The following is a 15,000-nucleotide window of genomic DNA, read 5'->3' on the forward strand; positions in this document are numbered from 1 at the left end:
CAGTGATTGGTTGTTTTGAATAAAGGTGATCAGTGATTGGTCGTTGTGAATAAAGGGGCTCAGTTATTGGTTGTTGTGAATAAAGGTGATCAGTGATTTGTGATTGGGGAAAAACATTTTGATTGGTTGACTCTCACTACTTTGGATTTTGGTGAATTTAATTTTATTCAAATATAAAACATTAACATTAGTTCATTTACCAAAAATGGACCTGCAAGACAAAGCTAATGCCAGAAATCTAACTAACAAGCTTCTGAAATGTCCTGGACATTGTGTACATTTTCTTTTTTCTTTCTTGTCTGAACTGGAATGTTTGGATTTTACTGTTTATTTGAATGACAGGCTAAAACAGAGAAGAAAAAGCACACACACACACACACACACACACACACAATATATGGTCCTCAAATGTAGGTTTTTTTTCTTTGAAGTTGAGTAGCAATGTTTGTGTAGTAAACAGCAGCACTAACATCAGACAAAGATGATGATGATGATGATGATGATGATGATTGTAGGTGTAGGATTGTGCAGAGCGATGTTCTAAATATAATTTAGAAATTTCAAGCTCAGCTGATTCTAAAAAAACGAACTCAGCATTTAATAGCCAGACGAATGCTACGATCTTATAGCAAACGTTTTAGCATTATGTTTAAACCTTAGCATTTCTTTGACTCAGCCAGAGAGTTTGATTATATAAACATTTGAATCATTTGTACTCTGTAATCTTGACATGACCTACCTGAAACCTCTAAGCATCACTTCTGAAAGAAGTCGCTGATGTATTAATGTTCTACCTAGGACTTTCTTTGGTTTCGGTTTTGGTGGTCAATGAGGGGAAAACGCATTTACCAACGATCTTTACCAACATTACAATTTGGAAACAGGAAATATACACAGATCAAGCATAACATTATGACCACTGAGAGGTGAAGTGAATAAGACTGATGATCTCCTCATCATGGCACCTGCTAGTGGGTGGGATATATTAGGCAGCAAGTGAACATTTTGTCCTCAAAGTTGATGTGTTAGAAGCAGGAAAAATGGACAAGTGTTTCTCTTACCTCAGGAACAAATGGCACCAGGATGCACTATGGGAAGAAGGCGAGTCGGCGGAGGCAGTGTCATGCTTTGGTCAGTGTTCTGCTGGAAAACCTTGGGTCCTGCCCTCCATGTGGATGTTCCTTTGACACGTACCACCTACCTAAGCATTGTTACAGACCATGTATGGAAACGGTATTCCCTGATATCTGTGGCCTCTTTCAGCAGGATAATGCGCCGTGCCAACAACCAGTGTCAGGTGTTTTGACTCCATCTCCAAATTCCCCAGCTCTCAATCCAATCCAGCATCTGGACAAACAAGTCCAATCCACCTTGCAATTTACAGGACTTAAAGGATCTGCTGCTAAACATCTTGGTGCCAGATCCCACAGCACACCTTCGGGGATCTAGTGGAGTCCATCAGGGTCAGGGCTGTTTTGGCAGCAAAAAGAAGGGGGACTGACACAATATTAGGCAGGTGGTCATAATGTTATGGCTGATTGGCGTATTACCCAGGCTTATTTCTTCTGCTTATTTTATAAGCCGTATTCACACTGGATTAGTTTTAAATGGACAGGTGATGTATAGCTTCATGGGCTGTAAAGTTTGGTGTAGTCTCTCCAGACATCTGTTAACATAACTGACATGATGGAGTCAGATGTAAACAACATCTCAGAGATGCTATTATATCCCAGGGTGAAACTAATCCCCTTAAGATGGCACTATGAGGTAAAATTTCTGCTTGTTATATAGTTCACAGAGAATCAGATGATAGGTTACAGCATCGACGAGATGGATCACTGGCTGTTGGTGGTCTGATTTGGTTCCTTCGGAGAGACATGTTGCATAAACAGCGGGCATTGTGTAGGTGGATGTGGGCATACACAGACACGGACACACACACACACACACATACACACACTCCAGGATGACATGCTGGTGTGTATGTTTTAGTGTGATGAATAATCACACATATCACACAAACTACTTCCCATATTCTAAGCATATTACTAATAAATTATATTAATAATAAGTCTTTCCTGGAACCTACCATTTTGTCCTGGTTGCTATGGAAATGTCTGAAGTTTTGTGAATAAAAGGAAAAAGGCGGACGACGAAAGAAGACGAGATGTCGCGGTCTCAGTTTAACCTGGCACTGCAATTCAGCTGTGTCCGTTTTACAGCTTGTGTATTTTTGGATAAAATAAAGATAAAGTGAAACAAGAGTGCCAGATTTGGATGAGTCCATCCCTGTCATTTCAGTGCCAGCGTGTGTGTGGGCCGGGACTCTTCTGCTGTCAGGGGACACCATGTCCAAATTGTTGTTGGAGAGCCTGTAATTTCATCACGCTGGTCTCGGATTGCAGAACAACGTTTTGTGATTTTGTCGCGGCTCAAAGCGGACGAAAATACAACCTGCCCCCTCCTGCGCCAGATCGGTGTGAATCGACGATATTTTTAATTGTTATTTTAAAGGTTAGTTTTAATTTTTACTCACAATTATTACAGATAGAAAATGAAAGGTTGATAAGTTTTTGACATTTTTAATTATTATGGCAATAAACAACAGTAAAATAAACAGACAAATTCTAAACTGCATTTATAACATGTCCTCAGTTACACTGTAGTAATAAAAAACTGGAGTAAATATTTTCTCAAATCACAACAACCCCAATATCTGAAACTTTAAAGAAGTTAGGCTCGGCCCCTTAGTTCCAGTGAAAGGAACTCTTTATGCTCTTTGTGGGAACAGTTTGGGGATGACCCCTTCCTGTTCCAACATGACTGCACACCAGTGACCAAAGCAAGGTCCATAAAGACATGGATGAATGAGTTTGGTGTGGAGGAACTTGACTGACCTGACCTCAACATCATAGGACACCTTTGGGATGAATTATAGCGGAGATTGCGAGCCAGGCCAAAAGTTTTAGGACATCTGCGTTTACCTGCACATGAATGTAATATGGAGTTGTCCTGCCCCTTTACAGCTATAACAGCTTCAACTCTTCTGGGAAGGCTTTCCACAAGGTTTAGGAGTGTGTTTATTGGAATTTTTGACCATTCCTCTAGATGCGCATTTGTGAGGTCAGGCACTGAGGTTGGGTGAGAAGGCCTGGCTCACAGTCTCCACTCTAATTCATCACTTTCACTGGAACTAAGGGGCCGAGCCCAACCCCTGAAGAACAACACTACATTCAATGATTTGGAGGTGTGTCCCAATACTTTTGGCAATATAGTGTCTTTCTTATTTCACGAGTCTACACATGATCATGTTTCCAGCTCCGTTAGAAATGATATAAATCAGTTATGTTAAAATATCTAAATAAAAGACACTTAGTAGATTATATATGCCAAATAAGGTAATATTTTATTTGAACAGTTTATTCACTTCCTTTTATAGAAATCTAAGGCTGATCAGTGACCAATTACACCTCCCACATTACCAGTGTTCACATGACGTCTAAACGACATATAACTCGGTTTCTAGCTTAATATTTTGAGTTCTAGGTATGTGTTTATGAATATGTGTGGCCTCAAGGGTGAAGCGGGGTGGCAGCTGCCACCCCGAAATAAGCCTCGCTGCCTCGAGCCACATATCTGTTTGAGGTTTATTACTTTGGGTCTGTGGTCCTACATTCATTACGTTCCACACAGTCGTGGCATTTGAGTTATGATGAGCTTTTTACTTATATACTAATATCACACACACACACACACACACACACACACACACACACACACACACACACACACACACACACACACACACACACACTGTTTCACTTTAACAGTAGATCATTAACTGAAGCTCAGTGGGAGGTTATAAATAGTTACACATATACAGATATACAGACAGTCTGTGTGTGTGTGTGTGTGTGTGTGTGTGTGTGCGCGCGCGTTCCCGAATTACACTAGACGTCAACGATTCACAAACCCATATTTGGCACAGTGACCATGTCAAAATATGACGCTGTTTCACTGCCCCATAGTGGTCATAGCAGGTAACTACAGTTCCTACAATTGTTTTTAAGGATGAACATCTCGTCTTTATATTCATAAACATTCAGAGTTTTCTGTAAAGTTTGTTCTTGTGAGTGTATTCATGAAGAGGCAAATTTTTTTTAAAGGTTAATTAAAATCTGTAAAAATTCTAAATAAAGCATTATTACCATTTTTACAAATGATCATATTTCCAGACATAAACCCCAATAAATACAGACTTTATAGTACATTTAGACATTCTGCTACACCAATTTCAGTAAATCTGTAGAAATCATTATATCATTATCAGTATGATCAGATCTTACAGTTTAATTTTCTTTACATGTAACCAATGATCATAGAATGAGGCTAAAGTCAATATTTTAATGTTCATTTTTTTTTAATGATTTAACATTAACACTTTTTTTCACAGTTGAGGATCAATGAGAAAACATGCATGGAGTTTATTTAGTGACACATAACTGACCATAAAACACCGCAAACCCATTATTTTTTTGGATCACACAATCTCACAGATAATCCTGATTTAGACACAGTATCCCAGGAGAGCCTGAATCCAGCGTATAGAGGCTGAGTGAATGTGGTGTGGACTCTGTGGAGGAGCTTCATGGTGTCAGAGACGCTGTAGAAGGACAGAGTTCCTGCACTGTGATCCACATAAACTCCTATTCTGGAGGATGATGGAACTCTGAGATCAGTCTTTATGTTGTTGTGATAGAAAGTAAGAGAAGAAGAAGAACATTCCAGACTCCAGGACTGATTGTTGCCTCCAAACCAACACTCTTCACCCCGTCCTTTCCTGCTGATGTCTTTATATGAGACTGAAATGTTCACACAATCCTCACTGCTCCACTCCACCTCCCAGTAACAGCGTCCACACACACTCTCCTTACTCAACACCTGACTGTAGGACTCAAATCTCTCTGGATGATCAGAGTATCGTTGCTTTCTCTCACTGCTCTTCACCGCTCTGTTCTTCTCAGACAGAATGAGGTTATAATTTACTGTGTTGGGATCCAGAGTCAGATCACAGAAATCTAAACATATGAGAAATGTGAACATGTTAAATATTAATCACAGGATATATTGATATGGAGTGTGTGTGTGTGAGAGTTTATGGCTGTATTCTTGTGTATTTACGTATATGTGATTGCATGTGTTTCTTTGTGTATGTGTCTTTGTCTCTGTGTGTGTGTGTGTGTGTTGTAGACGTACATTTCAGAAACTCGTCTCTGCTCTTTGGCTCTGAGAGTAAAATTTGAGCGTATTTAACTGTGGAGACAGAAATAAAATGTTCTGATGTTAAAACCCATAAAATCAAACAATTATGAAAATTATCACGTGTGTAGATCAGAAGTGTATGTAGATCAGAAGTGTATGTAGATCAGAAGTGTATGTAGATCAGAAATGTATGTAGATCAGAAGTGTATGTAGATCAGAAATGTATGTAGATCAGAAATGTATGTAGATCAGAAGTGTGAGTAGATCAGAAGTGTGAGTAGATCAGAAGTGTGTATAGATCAGAAGTGTATGTAGATCAGAAGTGTGAGTAGATCAGAAGTGTGAGTAGATCAGAAGTGTGTATAGATCAGAAGTGTATGTAGATCAGAAGTGTGAGTAGATCAGAAGTGTGTGTAGATCAGAAGTGTGAGTAGATCAGAAGTGTGAGTAGATCAGAAGTGTGTATAGATCAGAAGTGTATGTAGATCAGAAGTGTGAGTAGATCAGAAGTGTGAGTAGATCAGAAGTGTGTATAGATCAGAAATGTATGTAGATCAGAAATGTATGTAGATCAGAAGTGTATGTAGATCAGAAATGTATGTAGATCAGAAGTGTGAGTAGATCAGAAGTGTATGTAGATCAGAAGTGTGAGTAGATCAGAAGTGTATGTAGATCAGAAGTGTATGTAGATCAGAAGTGTGAGTAGATCAGAAGTGTGTATAGATCAGAAGTGTATGTAGATCAGAAATGTATGTAGATCAGAAGTGTATGTAGATCAGAAATGTATGTAGATCAGAAGTGTGTGTAGATCAGAAGTGTGAGTAGATCAGAAGTGTGAGTAGATCAGAAGTGTGTGTAGATCAGAAGTGTATGTAGATCAGAAGTGTATGTAGATCAGAAGTGTGAGTAGATCAGAAGTGTGTGTAGATCAGAAGTGTATGTAGATCAGAAGTGTGAGTAGATCAGAAGTGTGAGTAGATCAGAAGTGTGTGTAGATCAGAAGTGTATGTAGATCAGAAGTGTATGTAGATCAGAAGTGTGAGTAGATCAGAAGTGTGTGTAGATCAGAAGTGTATGTAGATCAGAAGTGTGAGTAGATCAGAAGTGTGAGTAGATCAGAAGTGTGTGTAGATCAGAAGTGTATGTAGATCAGAAGTGTATGTAGATCAGAAGTGTGTGTAGATCAGAAGTGTGTGTAGATCAGAAGTGTATGTAGATCAGAAGTGTGTGTAGATCAGAAGTGTGAGTAGATCAGAAGTGTGTGTAGATCAGAAGTGTGTGTAGATCAGAAGTGTGAGTAGATCAGAAGTGTGTGTAGATCAGAAGTGTATGTAGATCAGAAGTGTGAGTAGATCAGAAGTGTGTGTAGATCAGAAGTTTGAGTAGATCAGAAGTGTGTGTAGATCAGAAGTTTGAGTAGATCAGAAGTGTGTGTAGATCAGAAGTGTGTGTAGATCAGAAGTGTGTGTAGATCAGAAGTGTGAGTAGATCAGAAGTGTGTGTAGATCAGAAGTGTGTGTAGATCAGAAGTGTGAGTAGATCAGAAGTGTGTGTAGATCAGAAGTGTGTGTAGATCAGAAGTGTGAGTAGATCAGAAGTGTGTGTAGATCAGAAGTGTGTGTAGATCAGAAGTGTGAGTAGATCAGAAGTGTGTGTAGATCAGAAGTGTGTGTAGATCAGAAGTGTGTGTAGATCAGAAGTGTGTGTAGATCAGAAGTGTGTGTAGATCAGAAGTGTGAGTAGATCAGAAGTGTGTGTAGATCAGAAGTGTGTGTAGATCAGAAGTGTGTGTAGATCAGAAGTGTGAGTAGATCAGAAGTGTGTGTAGATCAGAAGTGTATGTAGATCAGAAGTGTGTGTAGATCAGAAGTGTGAGTAGATCAGAAGTGTGTGTAGATCAGAAGTGTATGTAGATCAGAAGTGTGTGTAGATCAGAAGTGTGAGTAGATCAGAAGTGTGTGTAGATCAGAAGTGTGTGTAGATCAGAAGTGTGTGTAGATCAGAAGTGTGTGTAGATCAGAAGTGTGTGTAGATCAGAAGTGTGAGTAGATCAGAAGTGTGTGTAGATCAGAAGTGTGTGTAGATCAGAAGTGTGAGTAGATCAGAAGTGTGAGTAGATCAGGTGTCACACTTCAGTAATGAAGAGTTCAGTGTTTCTCAGCTCTATCACAAATCATTCACATCATCAGTTCATCATTAAGACTCGAATCAGGCGTGGAACAACAGGAACAGTTCCTCTTACCATGTTCAGGGATTTTGATGAATTCCTCCTGGAAGATTTCCTCCAGTCTCTTTTTCAGATCAGAGAGAGATTTCCTCACTCCATCAAATGAGAGATGTTGATTGACAGTGATGCTGGATGAGTCCTCACAGAGATCTGACTGAAAATCTGGTCTCTCAAATAGGGGAGAGCGATGACCAGAGACTAAAGCCTGCATACAGCAATTACACATAAACTTAGGAGAACAAATCCAAAGATTGTTTTTATATCTGAAAATGTAGTGTACCTTTATTTCCTGGAGGAAGTGGATGTGATCATGTGTGTGTGTGTGTGTGTGTGTGTGTGTGTTTCAGACAGTGAGTGTTACCTGGAGGAAGTGGATGTGATCATGTGTGTGTGAAAGCTGCTCCATCTCAGTGTCTCTCTTCTGAAGATCAGCAATCTCCTGCTCCAGTTGCTCCAGGAGTCGTTCAGCTCGACTCAGTTCAGCCTTCTCCTGAGCTCTGATCAGCTCCGTCACCTCCGAGCGCTTTTTCTCCATGGAGCTGATCATCTCAGTAAAGATCCTCTCACTGTCATCTACTGCTGTCTGTGCACTGAGCTGTTAGGACACACACACACACACACACACACACACAGACACATACACACACACACACACACACACACACACACAGACATACACATACACACACACACACACACACACACACACACACACACAGATTTAAATCTCATCTATCATTCCCTCTCTTACTGGGACTCTAAATGCCTGGTTGTCCATGTTGTGTGTGTTTCTAGGAGCAGCTCTGTCTCTGCTCACTGCTCACCTTTATAGTGTTCACAGTCTGTTTCAGCTCCTGCACCTTCTTCTGCTTCTCCTGGATTCTCTGCTGGAATTTCATCTGATCCTCCTTTAACTCACTCTGAGGACAAATAAAATACATCTCACTGTTTATTCATTATGAGTTTCTGAGCTCAGTGGATGAACATTAACTGTAGATAAAGGGTTAAAGTTCACTCTGGTTCTACAGAGCACTAAAAGACAGGATGTTGTTTTGTTTTTTTTAAAGTTCACAGAAGTTGAACACTGAAATAGTGTTCCAAGACTAGATTTGGGAACCACTGGGTTTAACACAAATAACAGCAACAAGAATTTATTCGTTTATGCCTTTTTTATTATTAATGAAGCAAAACCTTAGGTTGATTCCAAACCTTAATGACTTAATGGTACATATAAACATTTTAAATATTGTTCACAAACTAATTCTACACTGATGAACTTATTTTAGACTTAAAGTCTGATCTTTTAGTTCTAAAGCTAATATCTTATTTTAAATTTCATAACACCACTACATGACTCTGAATAGATTAGACTTGGTTAGATTAGACTTTCTCACCTCTTTCTCAGTTCTGTAAGCTTTAACTGAGACGGTGTCGTGGCTTTTGTGTTTATCCATCGTACACAGATAACAGATGAGGCTTTGGTCAGTACGACAGTAGATCTCCAGCACTTCATCATGTTCAGAGCAGATCTTCTCTTGTAGATTTCCAGAAGCTTCGACTAACTTGTGTTTTTTCAAAGCAGGAATTTCAAGATGAGGTTTCAGGTGAGTTTCACAAAAAGAAGCCACACACACCAGACAGGACTTGATGGCTTTGTGTTTTCTCCCAGTGCAGAAATCACACTCCACATCTCCAGGTCCAGTGTAACAGTGAGCAGGAGAAGCAGCTTGGACTTCAGTCTTCTTCTTCAGTTTCTCCACCACTTCAGCCAGCATGTTGTTTCTGCGTAGAACAGGCCTTGGAGTGAAAGTGTCTCTGCACTGAGGACAGCTATAAACTCCACTCTGATCCTCCTGATCCCAGTGACCATTAATACACACCTTACAGAAACTGTGACCGCAGTGGATAGTCACCGGATCCTTCAAGAGATCCAGACACACTGGACAGATGAACTGATCCTGATCTACTGAAATACTGGCCTCAGCCATTTTCCGGAACTCACAAACAGCGAGAGACCAGATTTGTTTTCTCTGGAATGAGGAGTTACTTGGTTCTGTATGTATGTGTGTGTGTGTGTGTGTGTGTGTTAGAGAGAGAGAGAGAGAGAGAGACAGTGAGCAAGAGAGGGGGAGGAGCACAAACACAGACAGGTTATGAACACTCTTCTGTTAACCATTTCATCTCCCTTCAGTGCATAAATATATAACCATGTAGCTGCTACAGTTATTAGAAAAATATATTCCATCTTTAAAATATATATTTTTTAATTATCCTGAAGATCCATGCCTTCTTCCCATCAGGAATCTTCTGTTGTTAATCCTTGATGAGGTTTGAACCACCATCACTGGACCCCTTGCAGTTTGCGTATCATCCTAACCGCTCCACGGACGACGCCATCACCACAACCCTCCATCTGGCCCTCACACACCTGGACTGTAAGGATTCCTACATTCGAATGCTGTTCATAGACTTCAGTTCAGCATTCAACACAATCATCCCTCAGCAGCTGATGGAGAAGCTGAGTCTGCTGGGCCTGAACACCTCTCTCTGCAACTGGATCCTGGATTTCCTGACTGGGAGACCTCAGTCAGTCCGGATCGGGAACAGCATCTCCAGCACCACCACACTGAGCACTGGAGCTCCTCAGGGCTGTGTGCTCAGTCCACTGCTGTTCACTCTGCTGACTCACATCATGTCTCCAACCACATCGTCAAGTTCGCCGATGACACGACCGTGGTGGGTCTCATCAGCAAGAACGATGAGTCAGCATACAGAGAGGAGATGCAACATCTAACAGCCTGGTACAGAGCCAACAACCTCTCCCTGAATGTAGACAAGACTAAAGAGATAGTTGTTGACTTCAGAAGAGCACAGAGTGACCATTCTCCGCTGTTCATCGACGGAGCCTTGGTGGAGATCGTCAAGAGCACCAAATTCCTTGGTGTCCATCTGGCGGAGAACTTCACCTGGTCACTCAACACCAGCTCCATCACCAAGAAAGCCCAGCAGCGCCTCTACTTCCTGAGGAGGCTGAGGAAAGCCCATCTCCCTCCCCCATCCTGACTGTGTTCTACAGAGGGACCATCGAGAGCATCCTGAGCAGCTGCATCACTGCCTGGTTTGGGAACTGCACCGTCTTGGATCACAAGACCCTTCAGCAGATAGTGAGGACAGCTGAAAAGATCATCGGAGTCTCTCTCCCTTCTATCATGGACATTTACACCGCACGCTGCATCTGCAAAGCCAACAGCATTGTGGCTGACCCCACACACCCCTCACACACACTCTTACACACCCCACACACCCCTCACACACACTCTTACACACCCCACACACCCTCACACACACTCTTCACCCTCCTGCCATCTGGAAAGAGGTACCGGAGCATTCGGGCCCTCACAACCAGACTGTGTAACAGTTTCTTTCCTTAAGCCATCAGGCTCCTCAGCACCCTGGACTGAACTGTTCTACACTCTCTCTCACACACACATACACACACACACACTCAGGACTGAACTGTATATCAACTCTCCGTCTCTCTCACACACAGATACACACACTCTCTTGACTGTGTGGACACGCACACATAATTTATATTGTTCATTACTTATTGCACTACCTCTACCTGTCCTCCGCTGCTATAGTTATGTTTATTTCTATTTGCACTACCTCAACCGCTGCTGTTGTATTTTTGCACAATATTTTTTTACCTTTCATTTTATCTTATTTTATTTCACTTACATTCCATTACACATGTTCTTTTCTTTCTTTTTCAGCACTAAGTGTCCTGTGTTCTTTTTGTGTTGTCTTTCTTGTATTTATTGTCTTTTGCACTGTCTTGTCTATGCTCTGTTTGCACCTAGCTGCACACTGTGCACTTTACGTGGCTAAGACTAAACTTCTATCCTAGCTCTGTGGTGTTGTTTTTTTGTGTTGAACTCTTTGTTGTTGTATGTTTATGTAGCACCAGGTCCTGGAGAAACGTTGTTTCATTTCACTATGTACTGCGTCAGCTATATGTGGTTGAAATGACAATAAAGCTTCTTGAATCTTGAATCTTGAATCTTGAAAAAGATATTTCAATACTCCAGTCATAAACACCAGTCAGTACCGGTCAAACTCTGATAAAGAAGTGGAAAATAAGAGGTTCTCTTGGTCAGGTAGACCAAGAAAGATTTCAGCCACTACTACCAGAAGAATTGTTCGGGATGAAAAACAGCAGGGGCACCCTGACTGGTCTGTGGCTATGAAGTACCAATATGTAACAAACTGCGATGCACTGTGTATTCGGCACCTTTCTATCAGAACCAGCATTAACTTCTTAAGCAATTTGAGCAACAGTAATTCATCTGTTGGATCGGATCACATGGTTGAGCCTTGACCGCCCATGACCCTGTCGCCGGTTCACCACTGTTCCTTCCTTGGACCACATTTGATAGATACTAACCACTGCAGACCGGGAACACCCCACAAGAGCTGCAGTTTTGCTGCACTTGCTGCCTAATATATCCCACCCACTAACAGGTGCCATGATGAGGAGATCATCAGTCTTATTCACTTCACCAGTCAGTGGTCATAACGTGGCTAATCGGTGTATATATAAAAGTATAAGAAATGTAAGAAACTGAAATAATTAAAATACAAGGCTCTCATGAATTACTGATTTAAAAATGTCCACTTGAAATTAAGCGATTAAAACAGTATTTCATAACATTTGTTTTTGCTTTCAGATTTCTGTTATCTGACTCTGGATCCTACCACAGCACACGGTTACCTCCGTCTGTGTGAGAAGGTCCAAGCGGTGAGGCGCAGTAAGAAAGACAAGCCGTATCCTCGTCTCCCTGACAGGTTTACCTCCATGGCTCAGGTGTTGAGTAAGGAGAGTGTGTGTGGACGCAGTTCCTGGGAGGTGGAGTGGAGCGGTGAAGGATGTGTGTACATCGCAGTCTCATATAAAGGGATCAATAACAAAAAGGAGGCCAGACGAACTGTGTTCGGCTAAAACGATCAGTCCTGGAGTCTGGTGTGTTCCCAGCATCCTCTCTCTTTCTCTCTGATCAGAACAACATTAAGGCCGAGTTTGGAGTTCCAACACCGTCCAGAATAGGAGTTTATGTGGATCACAGGGCAGGAACTCTGTCCTTCTACAGCGTCTCTGACACCATGAAGCTCCTCCACAGAGTCCACACCACATTCACTCAGCCTCTATACGCTGGATTTACTGTGTGGACTCCTGAAACAGTTGTCAGGTTTTCAGATCCACAGGCACCAAATCATTAGCGTTTCTATAGTAACGGCTCATGAGTGTGTTTCTCGCAAGTGTTACATCTAACAAAAATACTGGAGAACAAAAAGCTCCAACATTGTGATGCCAGAGAAATCATACAACTCATAAAGCACAAATATTGTTAATATTATATTACATTCATTATAAGACAAATTGTCAGACTCTAATGAAATTTTCCAGCAAAAATGTTAAAGACGGTTAGGTTTTTCGTGACGTCAAGCATCTACTAGACCCTAGTGGCCAGAAAGAATAAAGCAATTAGTTTAAATTATGGATGTTTAAAATAGTAATAATAAATCATGATATTTTGGGGGATTTTTCTTTAAATGTATAAGAAACAAAGTGATCTATATTTTAGTGCAGCCTAGATATGAACTTTAATTGATCAATGTAGACAAAGATAGATTTCTGTGTTTTAATCGAATGTATAACGCTCTTCTTTATAGTCGCATGGAGGGTTTCGCTTTACTTCATTTCTGATTTTTGCTTTCCATTTCCCGCTGTTTCTTTTCTTTGCATGAAGTATGTTAAATCATACATTTAAAATCAACGCAGCTCCAGAGCCAAAATCTCAAAACGATTTACTAGATTTCCTAGATGTACACACACACACACACACACACTAATGGAAAGTGAAGACATTCTGAATTCTGATTCAAATATGAAAAACCTTAATTAAATTCTAGCCATTTTCCGTCCTGAAGTTTATCCTCTAAACTTTAGAGGATTGTTTATCCTCTATCATGTAATCATGTGAACTTCTGCTCTCTCTCTCTCTCTCTCTCTCTCTCTCTCTCTCTCTGTAAGTTATAATGTGTGAAAATCAACACACCAGATAGAACTGTAAATAGACAAACACATCAGAGTTGTTATTTGGACACGTTATTTGTTTGTTGTTTTTTGTTATTTGCTCGGTTTTACAGTGTAGAACACCATCAGTGGCAAAAACACAACCTGAGCGATCTTCACTAAAAGTCACATGACAGGATTTCCAGCAGGACTGTGTCTCACTGTGAGAAATAAAACCTCTACTGCATTGTGTTCATGATGATAACGATGGCAATAAAGCAGAAATATTTCACTGTAACCTGAACTTCAGTGTCATTTGTTCTGCTTAAATATTTTAAAAGTTTGTAATTTAGTGATAAATGCAAATATGATTCTGAATAAATGAATCTTTATTACCTTATTTCATTTATGTTGCATTGTTAACTGCTGAGAGATATCACTAAAAGTGCATATTGTTGGGCCACATCACGCCACCTCATTATTTTGCTGGACCTTCATGCCTCTTCCTGTTTTATTCCTTACATGATGCAAGATGAAGATTTCTTACTATTTAGACGGAAATGAATCTGTAGATGAATATGTAGATAAAACTCACAAAACCCATTCAAAGTATCCAGTGACTTCAGAGCGATGGAATCAGAAGTGTGGTGGTGGATCATGTGCATTTCATGAGAATGTAGTAATTTAAAAGTGGTGTCTGGTGGCCAGAAAGTGAAATGTTTCTGTTAAATTAACCCCACATTCATTACGACTTCCTTTCCTTCTGATCTCTTTATATGAGACTGATATTGACACCCAGTTCACACCGTTCTCCTGTGGTCTGATCTTTTTCTCTAAAACTCAGAGATAAACTTGGATTTATAAGGTTCTGACTGCCAGCCAATCATCATCCAGGCTGAATATGGGATGAACACAACAGAGGAAGCTTTAACCAATCATCTACTGTATGATTTAATGTAGTTTAAATATTGTTAAATGCTTTACAGTGAAATTTCAGGGTTTAGAAACAACGTCAGACTTTACAAAGTGAATGTATATTTTACATCCAGAACACAAGCAGAAAAAACAAATGAATTAAAAAGTTGATCTTTTATTTTTCTAGAGTGTGATCCTAACAGGTTTAAAATGTTGTACTGTACTGGCTTTATTACTGTTTATTAGGGATTTAATGAGAGGATGCTTCATATGAAACAAACAGATAGAACTTTACAAGATATCATATGATTATTTCCATTTTAAGATTTTACTAGTTTCTTTTCTGAGAGATCAATTTTTAACATTTACTTTTTAATCAGTGTAAAATGCCTTATCTGTTTTAGTTAAGAAATAAAAATGACTGTATTTTGTGCAGCTGGATTGTGTGCTAGTAAAACAGATGATGGAGTAACAATGTGGTAATGTGCAGGAATTTTACACAAAACTCTACACACATTAT

The 15,000-nt window shown here is 40.2% G+C and overlaps 2 protein-coding genes across 2 annotated transcripts in view; both read right to left on the bottom strand.

Annotated features, from left to right (window-relative positions):
- Positions 1–3,257: 3,257 nt before the first annotated feature.
- Positions 3,258–9,662, bottom strand: LOC131354130 (tripartite motif-containing protein 16-like). The gene is made up of 6 exons (XM_058391429.1): positions 8,884–9,662; positions 8,314–8,409; positions 7,851–8,084; positions 7,505–7,694; positions 5,257–5,313; positions 3,258–5,078 (listed from the first exon to the last, which is right to left on the bottom strand). Exons 1-6 carry the CDS (start codon positions 9,475–9,477, stop codon positions 4,528–4,530), a joined length of 1,722 nt encoding a protein of 573 aa, XP_058247412.1. The 5' UTR covers positions 9,478–9,662; the 3' UTR covers positions 3,258–4,527.
- Positions 9,663–14,639: 4,977 nt separating this feature from the next.
- The window catches only part of LOC131354131 (tripartite motif-containing protein 16-like), a 13,761-nt gene continuing 13,400 nt past the window's right edge, over positions 14,640–15,000 (bottom strand). The window contains exon 6 of the mRNA XM_058391430.1: positions 14,640–15,000. This exon is cut by the window's right edge and continues 535 nt beyond it. Within this exon, the coding sequence (XP_058247413.1) occupies positions 14,997–15,000 (4 nt within the window). The 3' untranslated portion in view covers positions 14,640–14,996.

This window comes from Hemibagrus wyckioides, linkage group LG06 (genome assembly GCF_019097595.1).
Source record: "Hemibagrus wyckioides isolate EC202008001 linkage group LG06, SWU_Hwy_1.0, whole genome shotgun sequence".
Classification (NCBI taxonomy): Eukaryota; Metazoa; Chordata; class Actinopteri; order Siluriformes; family Bagridae; genus Hemibagrus; species Hemibagrus wyckioides.